The sequence below is a fragment of the Mesocricetus auratus genome, unplaced genomic scaffold, assembly GCF_017639785.1.
Source record: "Mesocricetus auratus isolate SY011 unplaced genomic scaffold, BCM_Maur_2.0 Super-Scaffold_100024, whole genome shotgun sequence".
Lineage (NCBI taxonomy): Eukaryota > Metazoa > Chordata > Mammalia > Rodentia > Cricetidae > Mesocricetus > Mesocricetus auratus.
This window is the reverse complement of record NW_024429205.1, coordinates 5,989,316-6,008,430: the sequence shown is the minus strand read 5'-3', so window position 1 is coordinate 6,008,430 and position 19,115 is coordinate 5,989,316. Positions and strand designations below refer to the sequence as shown.

The window sequence follows — 19,115 nt, the reverse complement described above, 5'->3', positions numbered from 1 at the left end:
CTGCAGCAATTGCAAATGTTTCCTAGGACCCCATGAGAAGTCATCTGAGTGTAATTTATCCATGTCAATCACAAATCAATCAACAGCATAATTTCTTCCATCTCTACCATATTGCCTTTGGCTGGCTCTCTGGTAGCCCACGGTATTGTATTGCCTGTGTTTGGTGTATATAGTGCTGTGATTTTGCCACAGTATCTTAAGGTTCAAGCATATGGGCCCTTTTTCACTTCTTGGACAGCATTACGTTTATGTCGTTGAAGTTTTCTGAGGTTTCTATTTTGACTTGTAGGAGGTAGTCTATGTTTTTAAACATCATAGAACTTTTCCAACATAGACTAACTGGATGGACCGTAATCCACTCATTACCCAGCTTCAACAATTACTAACATCCCCATTCCTAGAGCACACTGAAGTGTATCTCAGTGTATACATTCATGGATAGCTAAGTATCTCATATGTGTAGCGTGTTTACATGAGGGGCAGAGAACACTTCTAGCTCAGATTGACTTAGGGGCCCCTTTATTTGGTAGCCTGGAAAAGCAGGTGTGTTCACTAGGCCAGGGAGGGTGGGGTGGGGTGGGGGCAGAGTGAGTGAGTGAGTCTCTTTACTGAGCTATCATTTGCTGAGGTGTTCCAGCATGTTAAATCTTTACGGGTACCTTATGACACAGTGTCACAGTTACCAGAATTTAGCTCAAGATTAGGTTGTCTTGAGTTTCAAGTTACATAAGGTAGCAAGGGATTTATTTGGGTTCTTTATTTTTATTTTCTTATTCTTATTTTGGGTTCTTCTTATTTCTCTCTTTGATAAGAGGGGGAGAGTAAGTTAACTATTTATTGGACTTAGTTAATGGTAAGTATTCTGGTTTATTCTTTAGCTTTGCATTTATTAGTGTTTTGCTTTGTTTTTTGGTTCATAGGCAATCCTACCACTGATCTTTACAGCTTCTCTTTGGAGGACATGTTTGCTCTGTAGATATAATTGCTCACCGACTTCCCCCTTTCCTTGGCGCCTACGAATTTCTTAAAACAATTATTACTCATTACACAGTCTTGATTGGCCAGTGAGCTGGCCCAGCGGGTAAAGGTGCTTGCCGCCAAGCCTCGTGACCTGTGTTTGATCCCTGGGAACCACGTGATGAAAGGACAGACCTGACAGAACTGTTGTCCGCTGACTTCCGAAGGCGCATAGGCGTGCACATGTACACACACAACAACAAGCAAATGTGATACAGACTTTCTAGGAGAGTACAGGATAATGAAAGCTTAGATTTTGAAGCCAGACAGACCTGGGTTGAGTCTAGTGCTCTGTGACTCTCAACCGCTGACTTTGGGCACCTTACTGTAATGCCTTTAGCTTTATTTTGTGTGTAAAATGGAACAGAGATTGATTATTGAGGCCTGGAGCTTTGCAAAGGAGCACGGGACGGCACTTGTTAGCATGGCCTTTTTACAGGGTGAGTGCCCCTTGCCTAACTTAGGTTCTTGGGGTTAGAAGTGCCTGAGTTTGGAATATTTACGTAGACTTTGCTGGTTGAAGTACTGTAATAAAGAAGCCTGCATTCTGGGATGCCCCAGAATAGGAAGTTTTTGAGTGGACTTGTGGATTGGAGATGCTCACACCATACTACCATTATCCAGTTGTTAAGAGCAGGCATTTCTCCCTTCATCCAGTCTCGTGGTTACCCCTTTTCATATAGCGCTGAATTAGCTCTCACTCCTGTGTAGTTGTTTATCTCTTTGCTCTTTAGGGGGCCTGCCACCCACCTCCAAAATAATTCACACGGAGTCTTATTATTACTTACAAATGCCCGGCCTTAGGTTGGCTTGTTTCTAGCCAGCTTTTCTTAAATTGTTCCATCTACATTTTGCCTCTGGATTTTTATCTTTCTCTGTTCTACCTACATTTCTTTACTTCTTACTCCGTGGCTGTCTGTGTAGCTGGGTGGCTGACCCCTGACATCCTTCTCTCTTCATTTTTCTTGGCCTGGATCTTTTCCTCCCAGATGTCTCCTCCTATTTCTCCTCTCAGCCTGCCAACCCTCCCTATCCTTTCTCCTGCCTAGCTCTTGGCCATTCAGCTCTTTATTAGGCCAATCAGGTGTTTTAGCCAGGCAAAGTAGCACAGCTTCACAGAGTTAAACACATGCAACACATCTTTGCATCATTAAACAAATGTTCCACAGCATAAACAAATTTTCCACAGCATAAGCAAATGTAACACATCTTAAAATAATATTCTACAACACTCCTGTGCCTCTCTCGAGACTTGCCATGTGTTACTTCACACTGAAGCGACTAGGGTGTGTTCCTATGTACGCGATACTAATGATGACATGTGAGGTAGCTCATGTGAGGTAGCGCAGCGAGGGGTGTAAGGGATGACTGGTGTGGTAACTGAGTAGAGCAGGAACCCGCTGCTAATTGTGGAATTCACAAAGCAGATGAATCCGGAGCCAGCTAGGGTTCGAAGCTTGATTTACCACAGCAGCAGAGACGAGCGTGACAAGTAACTGCCCAAGGGTTACTCTGCACAAAAGCCAGCTAAGCATGCTGGGAGTAGGAGCCTGAAGTCGCTAGGGTGATGTTGGAAGAGTTCTACTGTGGCTTCAAAGTCTTTTGTCCCAAGGAAATTTGCCTAGAAAAGGAAGCACTTTCCTCAGGAACCCTCAACCAGACATGCTCCTTCACCCTGTAGAAGATACTTTTAAATATTAAATGTCCTTACAAGTACCTTGCAGTCCCTAACAATGCGTCTAAAGGTCTGTTAGTGAACTGTTGTTGGTGTTGGCAATAATTAGGTGGATGATATTTTGATTAATTATTTTAAAGTTTCATTCTATTTTCATTTATACTTGTGTATGTTTTCCTGTTGCCTCCTAGCCCTCTGATGATAGCAGCATTCAGGACATTGTTGTTTTCTGGATGTGTGTATGTGGTGTGTATATATATACATGTGTGTGGGTGGAGTGTGTGTAGGGATGCAGCCTGGACTAGTCTGTATAGTGGGTAAAGTTCCTGTCTTCTACAGACCTGTCTCAGGGCCTGCTCTTTATTTGTAAATATATCTATAGAAAAAAACCGTGTAAGCAGTTCATTCATAATACCTGATGGTCTGTGATGAAGTTAAAAGGTAATTTTAATTGTATATTAGGATCTTAATGATTTGTACATAACAACTGCAAAAGTTTGCTATAAACCATCAAAAATGGAAGTTGGAAGAGGGCAAGTGTGTGTATATGCACACGAACAGGGATGGTTTGGGCTGAGTGTAGTCCCGAGTTCCTTTTGTCATTAAGTGGCTGATTTCTATATTGGAATATTAGAAAGGATTGTCATGCTAATTAGTAAATACATCAGAGAGTATTACTGGAATTTTAGGAGGTTCATTTGACTTGACCACTGTGCATTGAGAATAAATTGGGGTGTTTTTAGTAACTTGTTTTGTGAATTACATTGTCAAAAGGATAAAAACAAAGTGAAAGCTGGTGTTGGGGAAGTTTGGGGAAATAGCAGGCATTCTGCCAGGAGTTTTCTGAAATTCATGTCTATTACTCCTTTTACAATGACCGTTTCTTGTCTTATGAGGAAGGTGACATCCTTGGTCCATACGGCCCCACACCACTGTCCCATTGCTAGGTTATATGGAGTGCTGGGGCCTTGAGCTGGCCTTGTAAAGGTTGGTTTTATTTTTCCAGCTCCTTTGGCACAAGGCTTGGGGCTCCCTGTCCCTGGTGTTTGCAGAATGTCTGGAAGGTTTAATCTTTTTTTTTTTTTTTTTGGTATGGGGACGTTCTAGGTTACATTAAGTACTTTTCCACCTGTAGTATTTGAACCTGATGGTTGTGACTGCTTCTAACACATTCTCACTTTTTATAGGTATGCCTTAAACTTTCTCGTACAAAGTGGGATTTCCTACTGCATCATGATCATAGCAGGAGTGGAGAGCATGCATCAGTGAGTATTGACTGTGTTCACACAGAAAAACACCTTTCGCTTGAGTAGAGTCTGATCAAAAATAATAACAGTCACATCTGTTACACCACAACACTCCTGAAGCAGGATGACTTCTTAGGAAGTGGCACAGTGTAAAAGCTTGCATTGTGGGGTGTTCGGCCGCACCCCCAGCTTCTATCCGTTAGACACCAGGGGAACCCTGAGTTGTGACGTAAACCAGTGTTCCCAGATACGTGCCTGAGGGCAGGATGGTCCCTGTTTAATAGCTGCTGCTTCAGTCTATAGGTGATTGGCAGTAGAGAACTAACGCAAATAGATGGAGACTTAGAAGGTAAATTTATGACTGAGTAATTAATGGGAACTCTGAAAAGGAAACCGTGGCCCTATTCCTGGCTTGCACACAGAAGAAATGGAAGCAGTTTCTCAATTTGGGACTTTGAAAATAGGGACCATACTGAGAGGTAGCCAGCGCCCCCGAAACAGTGTGTGGCAAACGTTTAGTATTTCCTGAATCAGTGAGTGTTAACTTGAGCAACTGTGAGATGCTCAGCAGGAGTTGAGGAGCTAGGTGGGCGGGGGTAGGGACTAGGTGGGCAGGGGTAGGGACTAGGTGGGCAGGGGTAGGGACTAGGTGGGCAGGGGTAGGGACTAGGTGGGCGGGGGTAGGGACTAGGTGGGCGGGGGTAGGGACTAGGTGGGCGGGGGTAGGGACTAGGTGGGCGGGGGTAGGGACTAGGTGGGCGGGGGTAGGGACTAGGTAGGCAGGGGTAGGGACTAGGTAGGCAGGGGTAGGGACTAGGTGGGCGGGGGTAGGGACTAGGTGGGCGGGGGTAGGGACTAGGTGGGCGGGGGTAGGAGCTAGGTGGGCAGGGGTAGGAGCTAGGTGGGCAGGGGTAGGGACTAGGTGGGCAGGGGTAGGGACTAGGTGGGCGGGGGTAGGGACTAGGTGGGCGGGGGTAGGGACTAGGTGGGCGGGGATAGGGACTAGGTGGGCAGGGGTAGGGACTAGGTGGGCAGGGGTAGGGACTAGGTGGGCACGGGTAGGGACTAGGTGGGCAGGGGTAGGGACTAGGTGGGCAGGGGTAGGAGCTAGGTGGGCAGGGGTAGGAGCTAGGTGGGCAGGGGTAGGGACTAGGTGGGCAGGGGTAGGGACTAGGTGGGCAGGGGTAGGGACTAGGTGGGCAGGGGTAGGGACTAGGTGGGCAGGGGTAGGGACTAGGTGGGCAGGGGTAGGAGCTAGGTGGGCAGGGGTAGGAGCTAGGTGGGCAGGGGTAGGAGCTAGGTGGGCAGGGGTAGGGACTAGGTGGGCAGGGGTAGGAGCTAGGTGGGCAGGGGTAGGGACTAGGTGGGCAGGGGTAGGGACTAGGTGGGCAGGGGTAGGGACTAGGTGGGCAGGGGTAGGGACTAGGTGGGCAGGGGTAGGGAGCTAGGTGGGCAGGGGTAGGGACTAGGTGGGCACGGGTAGGGACTAGGTGGGCAGGGGTAGGGACTAGGTAGGCAGGGGTAGGGACTAGGTGGGCAGGGGTAGGGACTAGGTGGGCACGGGTAGGGACTAGGTAGGCAGGGGTAGGGAGCTAGGCTGGAAGTGTATGTACTTTTGGGAGCAGCATTACATCAAAGGTCCTTGATTGAAAACCCAAGGACAGTCTGCCCGCAGATCCTCCTGTTGGTGATTCTGTAAGAGTGACGTGTGACATATGGCATATGTACTGGACTTCTGAATTCCTGGAACACATGGCTACAGCCGTTGTGCATAAGAAATCAGACCCTTAGTGCTTGATCAGCACTTTCCAAACTCTAATTTTGTTTTGTGCCTTTTGTGTTTGGCGTGATGGGTCTTCCCTTCGGTTGTAATATGCTGTTTATTGATTAGGCAGGCTTCTCTAGAACAGAAGCTATAGTGTATTGTGTACAAGAGGTTCATTAGAGTGGCTGACAGTCTGAGGCTGGGTAGTCCCTCAGTGGCCATCTGTATACCCAAGAGCCAGAGAACCCAGTAGTTGCTCAGTTCGAGTAGAGGGAGGCCTCAGAACTGTGTCTGCAGCCTGAGGCTGGGGGCCTGCAGGCCTCCTGGCGGGTCATTAGTGTGAATCCACAGTACACGCAGGAGTGTGATGCCTGCAGATCATAGCAGGAGCAACAGACCACTCACTCAAGAAGACCTGACTCTGGTCTCCTTAGCTGCTTCCTCGACGCTCTTCTGTTGGCAATTGTCAAGCCTGTTGGATGGCACCACCCTCATTTAGCGCAGGTCCCTTCTGATTTGCTGTCCCACATGCTGGTTTTTGGAAATGCCCCGATAGACATACCTAGAAGTGTGCTCTGTGAATCTCCTAAGTGTCCCTCAATTCAATCAAACGGACAAGATTAACCTTCTTCATTTCCTCACACACAGCCCATGCTGACTTTTTCTTTCCTTCTGTGAACTAACACTTAAAAGTCGATGTTTGGTTTTAATTTTGATAAGGGGAAAATATTTTGATAGTGTTTTGGGTGAAGCAATCTTTGTGTCATTACAACCTTATTTTTAGAAGAAAATTTTAAAATTTTTAATTTTTGTGTATGTGCGAGCACCTACATGTCTGAATGTGTAGCACGTGTGTGCAATGCCCACACAGTACAGAAGAAGGCATCGGATCCTGTAGAACCGGAGCCAGAGCCATGTGGATGCTGGGAACCAAGCCAGATCCTCTGCAAGCGCCATCTCTCCAGCCCCCTACAGCCCCCATTTACAAAGCCTTGTACAGATGAGAGATTCAGGGTGATAATACTTCATAACTGATGAAAAAGGGTTATGTTTCTGACCCGGACAGTAGAGGAAAAGCAGATGGAATTGCTGGAAGCAAGAGGACTTAGCTGCTACCACCTAGAGCAAGGGTGATAGGCTTTTGTGTTGGAGTAATAGTTCGTATCTTTAAAAGTAAAATTATGCCTTCTCCTGAAAGGCAGGAGTAGTCTGTGGAGTCAACATCTTAACACTTTAGACTTGCACTGTACAGAATGGTAGCTGCTGATTACATGCAGCTCTGCAAGTCTGTCGGTCAGTCAGTCAGTCTGTCTGTCTGTCTGTCTATCTATCATCTAACTATCTGTCATCTATCTATGTATTTATCTGTCATCTATATGTATCATGTCTATCTATCATCTATCTATCTATCTATCTATCTATCTATCTATCTATCTATCTATCTTCAAGACAAGGTTTTTCTGTGTAGCATTGGCTGTCCTGGAACTCTCTCTATAGCCCAGACTGGCCTCAAACTCAGAGATCTACCTGCCTCTGCCTCCCGAGTGCTGGGATTAAAGTTGTGCACCACCACACCTGGCTCAAGCTATGTTAGTTTAAATTCATTAAAATTTAAAATGCATTTTTAAAAAATCCCAGTGTGGCATTCATCTTTAGTCCAAGCACTCAGGCTGAGGCAGGAGGTTTTTGAGTTTGAGGTCATCTTGGACTACATAAGGCTGCCATTAAAAATCAAAACAAAACAAAAACCAGAAACCAGAAACAACAAAACACAATAATAATAAAAATAAAATAATAAGCATTAATCCAATCTAAGGAGGTCACCCCTAAGCACATACATGTACATGTGAGCAGCACTCAGTGGATTCAGGGTGTGTGTGTAGGTACGTGTATGTATGTGTATAACAATAACAACCATGGAAAAAGAGGCTGTAAGTTTGAGAGGGAGGGGGTATAGTTGGAGAGCGAGAGGGAGGAGTGAAAGTGTTGCAGACTTGATACTCACATATGGAATTCTCAAAAAGTAATTGTAATAATAAACGTCAGTACTTGTCATAGCTGTGCTTCAGGTGCTCAGGAACCACATGTCTGAGGTGTTTGGTGGTGACTGTGCTCAGTGCAAACAGCATTTCTCCTGGCGGTGACTGTGCTCAGTGCAAACAGCATTTCTCCTGGCGGTGACTGTGCTCAGTGCAAACAGCATTTCTCCTGGCGGTGACTGTGCTCAGTGCAAACAGCATTTCTCCTGGTGGTGACTGTGCCCAGTGCAAACAGCATTTCTCCTGGTGGTGACTGTGCCCAGTGCAAACAGCATTTCTCCTGGTGGTGACTGTGCCCAGTGCAAACAGCATTTCTCCTGGTGGTGACTGTGCCCAGTGCAAACAGCATTTCTCCTGGTGGTGGCTGTGACAGTGCAAACAGCATTTCTCCTGGTGGTGGCTGTGACATTGCAAACAGCATTTCTCCTGGTGGTGGCTGTGACAGTGCAAACAGCATTTCTCCTGGTGGTGACTGTGCCCAGTGCAAACAGCATTTCTCCTGGTGGTGACTGTGCCCAGTGCAAACAGCATTTCTCCTGGTGGTGGCTGTGACAGTGCAAACAGCATTTCTCCTGGTGGTGGCTGTGACATTGCAAACAGCATTTCTCCTGGTGGTGACTGTGACAGTGCAAACAGCATTTCTCCTGGTGGTGACTGTGACAGTGCAAACAGCATTTCTCCTGGTGGTGGCTGTGCCCAGTGCAAACAGCATTTCTCCTGGTGGTGGCTGTGCCCAGTGCAAACAGCATTTCTCCTGGTGGTGACTGTGCCCAGTGCAAACAGCATTTCTCCTGGTGGTGACTGTGCCCAGTGCAAACAGCATTTCTCCTGGTGGTGGCTGTGCCCAGTGCAAACAGCATTTCTCCTGGTGGTGGCTGTGACAGTGCAAACAGCATTTCTCCTGGTGGTGGCTGTGACATTGCAAACAGCATTTCTCCTGGTGGTGACTGTGACAGTGCAAACAGCATTTCTCCTGGTGGTGACTGTGACAGTGCAAACAGCATTTCTCCTGGTGGTGGCTGTGACATTGCAAACAGCATTTCTCCTGGTGGTGGCTGTGCTCGTGCAAACAGCATTTCTCCTGGTGGTGGCTGTGATGGTGCAAACAGCATTTCTCCTGGTGGTGGCTGTGACATTGCAAACAGCATTTCTCCTGGTGGTGGCTGTGCTCAGTGCAAACAGTATTTCTCCTGGTGGTGACTGTGACATTGCAAACAGAATTTCTCCTGGTGGTGGTTGTGACATTGCAAACAGCATTTCTCCTGGTGGTGGCTGTGACATTGCAAACAGCATTTCTCCTGGTGGTGACTGTGCTCAGTGCAAACAGCATTTCTCCTGGTGGTGACTGTGACATTGCAAACAGCATTTCTCCTGGTGGTGACTGTGACATTGCAAACAGCATTTCTCCTGGTGGTGGCTGTGACAGTGCAAACAACATTTCTCCTGGTGGTGGCTGTGACAGTGCAAACAGCATTTCTCCTGGTGGTGGCTGTGACATTGCAAACAGCATTTCTCCTGGTGGTGGCTGTGACAGTGCAAACAGCATTTCTCCTGGTGGTGGCTGTGATGGTGCAAACAGCATTTCTCCTGGTGGTGACTGTGCCCAGTGCAAACAGCATTTCTCCTGGTGGTGGCTGTGATGGTGCATTTCTACCATTGCAGACGATTCTGGACAGCGCTGCTGTGGTGCAGTGCAGCTGTGTACAATGAGCAGTGCCACCCTCTACAGTATTTTCAGGGAGGAAGTGTGCTGTCCATGTGCTCAGACGGGCCCTAGAACCCTGGTTCTGACTCTGCTGGTGGAGGTAGGGGCAGGCTAGGCCTTCTGAATCATTGGGGTTAGAAACAAGTAGTAGGCGGATAAACAATTAGGGGAAAAGGTGTGGGCTCTTAGTCTCCGTGAGGTCTCCTCTAAATGCTAACATTTTAGAGCGGTATATATTAGGCTATTAATTCTCCTAATTAATATGGGGAGAACTCTGCTGGACTCTTCCAGCATTTTCCAAAGCAGGGTCTGGCAAACTGTCTTCATGATGGACCAGATAGTGAACGTTAGGGTTTGGAGGTCATGTAGTCTTTGTTAAAGTTATCATACACATATTCTTAGGATGCAGAAGCAGTGGGGGTGTGGCTGAGCTCCAGTAAAATTGTACTTAGAAGACAGTAATGCGCTGGACTCAGCCAAATTGTTTAATAAGGAAAATCTTGCCACAGGATGTGGTATAGTGCCTGGGAGATGCTGTGTTCTCAGTAAGTGTCCACAGAATGCATGGATGCATGAGTAGGTAGTGGACCCCTGCCCGATAGCAAATCCCGTCTGCGTAACCTCCTACACTTGCTGCTCAGCCGTAGCCTCTGCCTCTAGTAGTCTCACTTGGCTACACGTCAGCCCTGCCCTGCAGGATTCTTGCCATAGCTTCTGCCTGTCCTCTGTAGTCCTCCCTCCCAGGAGCAGAGAGAGCTGCTCCTTGATTGCATGCCAGGAGCAGATACTGCTGGGCTGCACATTTCTTTCTCTCTCCCTGGAAGGGAAGGGGCTGGGGGCAAGGAGAGGGGTGTTGGAGCCTCTTCACCTGGGTCATGGAAGGGGGAAGGAAGAGATCAGGGCTTCCCACACCCCTGTGGGTTCAGGAAGGCATTTTTTCCCTCCAGAAGGAGCACAGTGTGGGTGGGTCCCATGTACCCTAATGTGCTTTTCAAATGTGCTCGGCCTCGAACTCACAGAGATCCGCCTGCCTCTGCCTCCCGAGTGCTGGGATTAAAGGTGTGCGCCACCACCGCCTGGCCCGTTATCTTAATATAAACTTCAGAAATGTAGACTAAAATGGGAATGTGGAAAGGGCGTTCGTCTTGAGAAATTAAGCTAAAATATTTTCCTTCTAAGTTGGCAAGTGATTGTCAACAAAATCAGTGACCTGGAGGTTAAAATGTGAAAAATGTGAGCACTCACAGTGGAATCACAATTGTGCAAGGTCTTAGTGCTGCGAGGGACACCTTCAAGGGCTGTAGGAAAGAGGTTTGTGGTTGCTACTGTCATATCACTCTGACATAAGGATTGATTTTGACTCACACACCTGGAGGTTTTCAGATCACCGTGATGAGGCAGGTCCTGGAGTTGCGAGTGTGTGACAGAGAGTACTCACATCAAAGCCGGCAGGATGCTGGGAGACTCAGGTCCGAAGCAGGGCTGTGACCCCAGAGTCCTGCCCTTTGTGACCAGTAGGTAGGCTCCACCACCTAAAGATTCCACAGCCTCCCAAAAAATGCCAACACCTAAGGAACGAGTAAGGGTTAAAGTTTGAACCCATGGGGGACATTCTGGATTCAAACATAACAGGGTTTTAAACATCCCATCACGAGACTGAGATGCCCACCAGTGTGGACTGGCTGTCTGAGTTAGAGCGTTCATTGCCGTGAAGAGACACCATGACCACGGCAACTCTTATAAAGGAAACATCTAATTGAGGGGCTCACTTACAGTTTCAGAGGTTCAGTCCATTGTCACCATCATGGGGAGCATGGCAGCGTGCAGGCAGATGTGGCACTGGAGAAATAGCTGAGAGTCTTACATCTTGCAGGAAGTCAACTGACACTGGGTGGTATCCTGAGCATAGGAAACCTCAAAGCCCCACAGTGACATACTTTCTCTTACAAGGCCACACCCACTCCAACAAGGCCACACCTCCTAACAGTGCCACTCTCTGTGAGATTATGGGGTCAGTTACATTCAAAGCACTACGCCAGCCTTCACTGTGTCCAGAAGCAGAGAGAGTGGCAACCAGAATAGAGGAAGAGGCATTTAGTCCTGTCTATGAAATGCTTTACAGGGCTACCTCAGTGACAGACAGTCTCGCTGGCTCTAGCCACTGGTGTCATGAAGAGCCTCCCCAGTATTCCGTCATTTTCACCACCATGAGCTACCGTTCGCTTTGGGTTTCCCCAGAGAGTGAGCTCTTTGGTAAAGTAGTTTGCATGTTTCTCGGGCTGAGCATATAGATAAGAAAGCTCGTTAAAGGAAAATGATCTGTTACACTCTGTTCTTTGGAGTGGACTTTTCTGGCTTCTGGTTTTGAATGTGTGTGTGTTTGTTTTTTTTCTGGGTTGGGTCAGATACTGGTTCCTAGTGTGTACTTATGAGGCGTCTAGGAGATCATGGTCCCTCCTGCTAGTGGCCCCAGGTGCCTGGCTTGGTGGGGTCAGGTGCTTGCCATGAAGTGAAATGTTCCTGTCCAAGCTGCGTGTTTAACCTTTCTCTATTGGGTTCCCCCATAGAACAGTGGGTTCAAGGCTATGGCAAGGAGGGATGCGTTGGGGGAGAGAGGCAGTTTTAGCTGATAAGGCCTGTATGGCAGGGGCGGGTAGTCCTGGGGTTCACTTTGACACACCATCTGCCATTGCTTTCAAGACTCATAAGCGTGGGTTCCTAGATAAAGAATGTTATCTGAATTACATTGACTGTTCTCTCAGTGAGTGGTGATCTTGGAGCTGCCATCTGGTAGGCAGAAGCCTCAAGCCATTTGAAAACGTGTCCTCATGAAGCTAATTAGCAGTGGTTAGTGGCTCAGCAGTAACTCTGTGGGGAAAACATTAACTTCTCTGAGGGTAATCCTGGGATCCTGTGAGAGACAATAACATGTGGCAGGAAGGGAAGTGGACCTCGCTTCTGTTTCCCTTAGCGGTCCTTGGAGACCGGGTTCAGAAGCTTTCTGCCGTTCTACAGATCTTTGGGGATCTCTGGCATTGCCTAAATGGTGGTCTTCAGTTAGGAAACCGAGGTTGCTTTTAGATAGGGTGCTTTTCCAGTCGGTTCTTAATACTCCGCTCATTATAGGTCATGTTGCACAGTTGCTCTATACCTCAGGCATTGTACCAAGCACGGTCACCCACTAGAGTTAGCCCTCATGTGGGTGTAGCTTCCCCATTCTACCAGGATACCTTTCTGGTCTTGAAAATAATAAGCATATGTCACTTAAAATGAGGTAGTTCTAGTAACTAAAGTGAGAAGATTACTTGTTAGTGAAATATAAGGGTTCATCTTTGGGCTTTGGGTATATCCAGAAACTAATAGTATTTTGGCCCCAAGATTCTAACCCTCTTGACTGAATATTGGGAAAAAAATCAGAGCTCATGTAAGCATCACAATGGATGATGACAATTAATCCTGTTACTTGTTTTGGTGCCTTACAGTTTTTTTTTTTGTTTTGTTTGGTTTTATTTTTTTGAGACAAGGTTTCTCTGTGTAACAGCCTTGGCTGCTCTAGAGCTCACTTTGTAGACCAGGCTGGCCTCAAACTCACAGAGATCCACCTGCCTCTGCCTTCTTAGTGCTGGGACTAAAGGTGTGCTCCACCACCGTATGGCAAAGCTGGTGTTTTATGTTAGCTTCACACAAGCTATAGTCATTGAGAGGAAGGTATCTCAACTGAGAAAACGCCTCTGTAAGACTCAACTTTGGGCAACCCTGTAGGGCATTTTCTTAATTAGTGGTTGATGGGGAAGGGCCCAACCTGTTGTAGGTGGTGCCATCCCTGGGCTGCTGGTCCTAGGTTCTATAAGAAAGCAGGCTGAGCAAGCCAGTGAGCAGCACTCCTCCATGGCCTCTGCATCAGCTCCTGCCTCCAGGTCCCTGCCCTGCTTGAGCTCCGGTCCTGACTTCCTTCAGTGATGAACAGTGATGTGGAAGTGTGAGCCTAATAAAGCCCTTCCTCCCTGAGTTGCTTTTGGTCACGATGTTTCATCACGGCAACAGAAACCCTAAGACACCTGGGGTCCGAGTTTTCCGGGGGAAATAAGCATGGATGCTGTGCTATTTTCTTTTGAGTTTTAAGCAAGAACTGCAATTGTTTTGGGGGCTGAGGTTGCTAGGAGACTGAAGCCCTCTGTGGTGTGGTGCATCTTGCCTATACCCAACAGGTGCAACTGTTCTAGTCACTGCAGGGAATGGACCAAACAGGCCAAGCCTGTGGACTGTGACTTTGAACTTGAGCTCAGGTACTCTGTTGGGGGCTTTGCTGTTCTTAAATACCCATTTACCTGTTGGGAGAGAACTGTGACAGACACAGGTGAGGAGCGGTGGTCTCCTCTGGTGGAATCCCTTGAGCAAGGTCACAGGACAAGGACCAGCCTGTGTGAGAGGTCTCAGAGGTCGGTCACTGAGGCAGCATGCTGAGGGTGTGGAGTTTACTAGATGAATTCTTAACGCCGTGAGCAGACATACAGATAGCCCACAGCATGGCGGGGCTCTGAGGAACTCCAGACACAGTGTGTCAGGCTCTCTGAAGAGAGGATGCAGAGTCCTCATGTCACAGCACAAGCCTGCAACCAGGCTCTCTGGTGTCCGGACAGGAGGCGGGGAGGCAGGTGGAGAGCTGGACGTGTGACCAGCTAGCTATACCCCCTTGGATGTAAACTCATTTCCCCAGGAGAGAAACCCTGGCACTTGGAAGCCCCTTAGCTAGTGATTCACAGATGCGTCTTGGTAGGTTCCTGCCAGGCATCTGAGAAGGGGGCAGGGTGCTGCAGATGTTGTGGCAGCTGGATTCTAACATAGCTTTCTTACATTGTGCACAGCTGTGAAAGTCATCCATGTTCCTCAGAGTTGTTAATTTGTTTACTGGAGTCTTTTAAAGATTTTTTTTTTGTTTAAACGAAAGGATTTATTTGCTTACCAGCTAGCATTAACTTCCGTATACATCTTTTGGAAGAATTCCAGATAATATTGAGATACTGTATTGTGACATCTTTGTTTCTTGTTCTTGTTATCAAATTCATGGGAACATAGCATCTAGGGGCCATCTAAAATGGATTAACCTTTAACTAAATGCTTGATTAGCAGTGATCACCAGTTCTGGACTCCCAGCTTTATTTAAAACCGTCCAGAATTTGTGAAGCACTTTGCCTTGAGTATTAAAATTGTAGTAAATGCAGACTTTAAAGTAGCACATTAAAGTCAGTGTACCAAAAATATAACTTTAAAACAAGTCTATGTAGGAAAAAACCAGATTTAAAAAAATTATTTCTAGCTTATTCCACACTCCATATGTGAGTGCTGATGGAAGGAAAGGCAAAGGATAACAGGAAATATCTAATGACCTAGAGAGATGCCTGGCATTCAGGTGAAAGGCTATTAGAAGGGCAAGCATCTATTTCCCACAATGAAAGCCCAGCAGTTGTTTAAAGGCAGTAAGGCCCCCGGAAGGAGATGTGATGGCTTTTCTCTTCCCGACCTAGAATTGGCCCACGGCGAAGCTGAGCTCCTCGAGCAGCTCTGGCCATAGGGAGGAGATAATAGAAGTCCAAGCTGGAACTGGCCCTTTGCCTTCCTGAGTTCTTTGTAATCCTGTCTCCTATGCATATACTAGGAACAGTTTCCTTTTGCAAACTCCAAAAAATAGAAGCTTCTAGACTATAGAATACAGGGCACCACCTGCCTTGCAGCTCTCTGAGACATCATAGCCTTAAAATGCATAGAAACATGTTCTTTTTCTAGCTACTTAGATCTTTGGAGGTTGTCGGTCCAGCCTGGCCTCGAACTCACAGAGATCCGCCTGCCTCTGCCTCCCGAGTGCTGGGATTAAAGGTGTGCGCCATCACCGCCCGGCTGGCTACTTAGATCTTAAAGTACCGAATTATCAGTCAGCTCTGTGGAATTATTGTGACTTGAGTTACTCCTTACAGGCTGAGGTGGTTCAAGGATTCTGGGTCTTCTGGGTAAACTGGAGGAGGGATGAACGATGATTGATTGAAAATACCATACTAAGACAGAAACATAATATCTTTCGTTTCTTAGTTTTCTCTCTCTCTTCTTTTTCTTTTTCTTTTTTTTTTAATTTCAGGTGGTCCAAGTGATTGTTTTAAAACCAATATCTGGTTTCTGTGGTCTTTAATTTTAACATCCTCTATGCACATGAACATGTACACACAAGCACACACCCAACCCTGCCCTCCGAAAATGATAAAGTACAGATGCGGGGTGGAAAGAAGCAACGGAAGGGAGGACTAACTGTGGGTCGTGTTCTCTGGTGGGAGTCTGGGCTTTGGGGTCTTTCCTGGGTGAGAGCCTTCTGCTGTCTGCGCTTTCTTCATAACCGCAGCTCGGGCATCAGCTCCACACGGCCTCGTCTTTGCCCTCTAGTCTCTTCTGCTCTCATCCAAGAGTCAAGCTAGGAAACAGGGTAAGCCCTCTCTCCTCCGTACCGCATCACAGAACTGCCTTGGCCTCACCTTCCTCCCTCCACACCACAGAACTGCCTTGGCCTCACCTTCTTCTGGGCATTTTAGAGCGTGCCTTGCATGTGGTGTGGCCCCAGAAAACGGAAGTGATCATTTGCTATTACTGTCTCCCTCCTGACACCCCAGGTCACCGGTTCTCTTCATTTGTTCTTGTACCCGCTGGTCCCCAGCCCTGCTCTGGCCCCGACCCTGCTGCCCAGGTGATCTTTCTAAACGTCTGTCTGAGCACTGCTCTCTTTTCTTCAAGCTCTAGATCGGCTGCTTAGCAGTGGCTTTGTGGCCACCCGGCCTGCCCGTGCCCTCTCAGTTCATAGCCCTGGCTCCTTGGCCCCTGCAGGACCAGACCAGGCATAATGAACCATTTGTGGTTGTAAGCACACCCCCTACTGTTCCAGGCTCTGCTCCTCCTTTGTGTTTGCTGGAAACCCCACCCCCATGTGAATTCCTGTTGTCCTTTCCCAGTTCTGTCTGTCTGTGGCCCTGGTGAAGTACTCTCTTTCTCTAGTGGAATGAGTTGCTGCCACTCCGCACCACTGGCAAGGTGCATGTGTTGTGTTGTGGGAGCATGCCTTCTCTCAGGTGGTGTGGCACTGTGGCTAGCCTTCTCGATTGATGTGTGAAAATGTCCAGGTTATGTAGCTTCTGTAACCTCAGGTTCCTTGTTGTTGAGTTTTGAGTAATAGGGATAACATTCATGAGAGTGTACTGAGAATTTAGTGAGACCCCTGAATTAGTCAGGGTTGTCTAGAGGAGAAGAGCTGATAGAATCTGTCTGTCTGTCTGTCTTGTCTACCATCTACTGTCTGCCTGTCTATCTATGGAATTAATTTACCAGAGTTGCTTATAGGCTGTGTGTGGTCCACCTAGTTCAAGAATGGCTGTCTATTAAGAGGAAGTCCAAGAATCTAGTAGATATTCAGTCCACAAGACTGGATGTTTCAACTGGTTTTCAGTTTAGGTTCTCAAAGAAGTAGGCTCTGATGCCAGTGAAAGAATTAGCTTGATGGCAAGAGCAAGGGTCTGAAGGCAAAGAATGAGAGCCCCCTTCTGTGTCCTTTACATAGGCTGCCAACAGAAGGTGTGGCCCAGGTTAAAGGTGGATCAACCCAACTCAGAAGATCCAGATTACAGATGGGTCTTCCCATTTCAAAAGATAACTAAGGATTATCCCTCACAGGTGTATGTAGCCCCTTGGGTTTAGTTAATTCCAGATGTAGTCAAGTTGACAACCAAGACTAGCCATCACAAGTCCACCCTTGTCAATTTGGCACGTACACACATTTCCTTACGTCATGCTTAATTTCCAAGTGAAAACAATAACCAGGTCATAATTATGCCTAACCTGATATAACCATCCACATGCAAACCACAAATGCATTATAAATTTTATATTAGGCAGCAATGGCTCTTCAGCGACATTCTTTTAGTATCTCAAAACTTAAATATGATAACCATTGACATTCTCTTAATTGTTGTTACATTACACAATAAAGAAATGGAGGAAAGAAAACACAAATATCTGCCTAAACACATTCTTAACAAAACATGACAGGGACATGTTTGTCACTTATAGTCCTCTTTTCTGCAAATGGTCATGTGAGCTCAGCTGGTATCTATAACCGTCTTCCTTTACTACCTGTTCTGTATTTCATCCACCCTCGGCGAGCACCTCAGCAGGTCTCGGCTTTTTTCCTGGAGGAGTGGCCCACACCTTTATTCGTGAAGCCTCTGTGACCTTTGCCATCCTGCCTGGGTTAGGCTGTTGTAGTTTCCCAATGACTTTAATCCCAGGCACAGTAGCACCCAGAGACGTCCTAAAAGATCTCCTGAACTCCAGACCTAATCCTTCTTCCCTCCATTGTGGAGAGGCATTCCAATTTTCCCACGGTGGTCTGGATCAGTCACCCCTCCTAACACTGCTATCCCTTTCCTTGCCTGTTGGCTAAAGGACATCAGAAGCCCAGAGTGACCAGGGGACGTCTGAGCTTCCAGTACAATGGAATGTTTGTTGTGTCTCTTTGCAGGAGAGCTGCCTGCTCTGGAACCAAAACTTCTAGACCAGGAGAACGTAAGGTCATGGGAACAGAAAGCAAAAGCTTTCCTAGTCAGTCACTAGGGACGATAGTGAGTGGAACTATTCCCTTTTTTCACCCCTTGATTCCTGGACCCATGAATCCTGGCTGTAGGACAAACGGCACCATGTTTTGGATGCTGGTTCAGAGCTTATACTGCCTTCTAGAGAACCCTACCCCAGCCCTCCAGGCTGCGGCCACCTTTGTCACTGTAACCATGTCTTCAAAAGACCGTCCCATTGTTCTGCCAGACCAGCTGCTCTGGGATGCTGGGGAGCATGGTGGGACCAGTAGATTCCACAAGGATGCCTTTGATCATTAAAGTTCATTGTTTTATATACTGCCAAAGGGGATCACATGCCGCTGTCCTGAGGGGTGTTCTTGATTCCCCAGATGCTGAAATGTGAAAACAGCTGATGTATACCTGTAACCCCAACCATGCAGGAGGCTGAGGCAGGAGGATCGAAAGTCCAAGGCCTGTTTAGGCTACCTAGTGAGTTAAGTAAAGTCAACGTGGGAAATGTAGCAGGATCCTGTCTCAAAGTAAACATAAGGGAAGTGCTGGAGATGTAGCTGAGGGTTAAGTGCTTGCTTAGTATATGCAAGGCCATGGATTCAGTCCCTGGTAATGTGCTCACACGCATGTACACACACACACACACACACACACACACACACACACACACATACACACACACACACACACACACGAGTGAGTGAGAGAGAGTCTCCCACAGAGCCCCAGCTATGGTGCATCTTGTGTATGTCAGCCTGTCTCTTTGCCTCCTGTGCTAGACTTTGGTCTTCAGATGAGCAAGGCTGAGGTTCATTCCATGTCACATCCTCAGAGCCTCACTAGACAGCAGCATACAACACGCCTGTGAAGTGACTGCTTGGGAGCTGACCATTGCCTCAGATCTCAAGCCCCAGTTTCTAAGAGGCCCCGACCAGCTCATTTCTGGCTTAGCTGGATGTGCCGTCTCCCATTTCCCATGTCTTGGGAAATGTTATGAGCTGAAATAGAGATGCAAGTTGCTGAAACTCATGTAGCCTTCCTAGCTGCCCTGG

The 19,115-nt window shown here is 47.3% G+C and overlaps 1 protein-coding gene across 6 annotated transcripts in view; it reads left to right on the top strand.

The window, feature by feature from the left end:
* Positions 1 to 19,115, top strand: part of Mboat2 (membrane bound O-acyltransferase domain containing 2) — a 130,686-nt gene that overhangs the window by 42,625 nt on the left and 68,946 nt on the right. For 5 of the 6 annotated variants that reach the window (XM_040730707.1, XM_005082012.4, XM_005082011.4 and 2 more), the window contains one exon: positions 3,880 to 3,957. The exons of the other annotated variant lie outside the window; for it this stretch is intronic. In XM_040730707.1, the coding sequence (XP_040586641.1) occupies positions 3,926 to 3,957 (32 nt within the window). In that variant the 5' untranslated portion in view covers positions 3,880 to 3,925. The remainder of the gene's footprint in view (positions 1 to 3,879; positions 3,958 to 19,115) is intronic. 6 annotated transcript variants of the gene reach the window in all.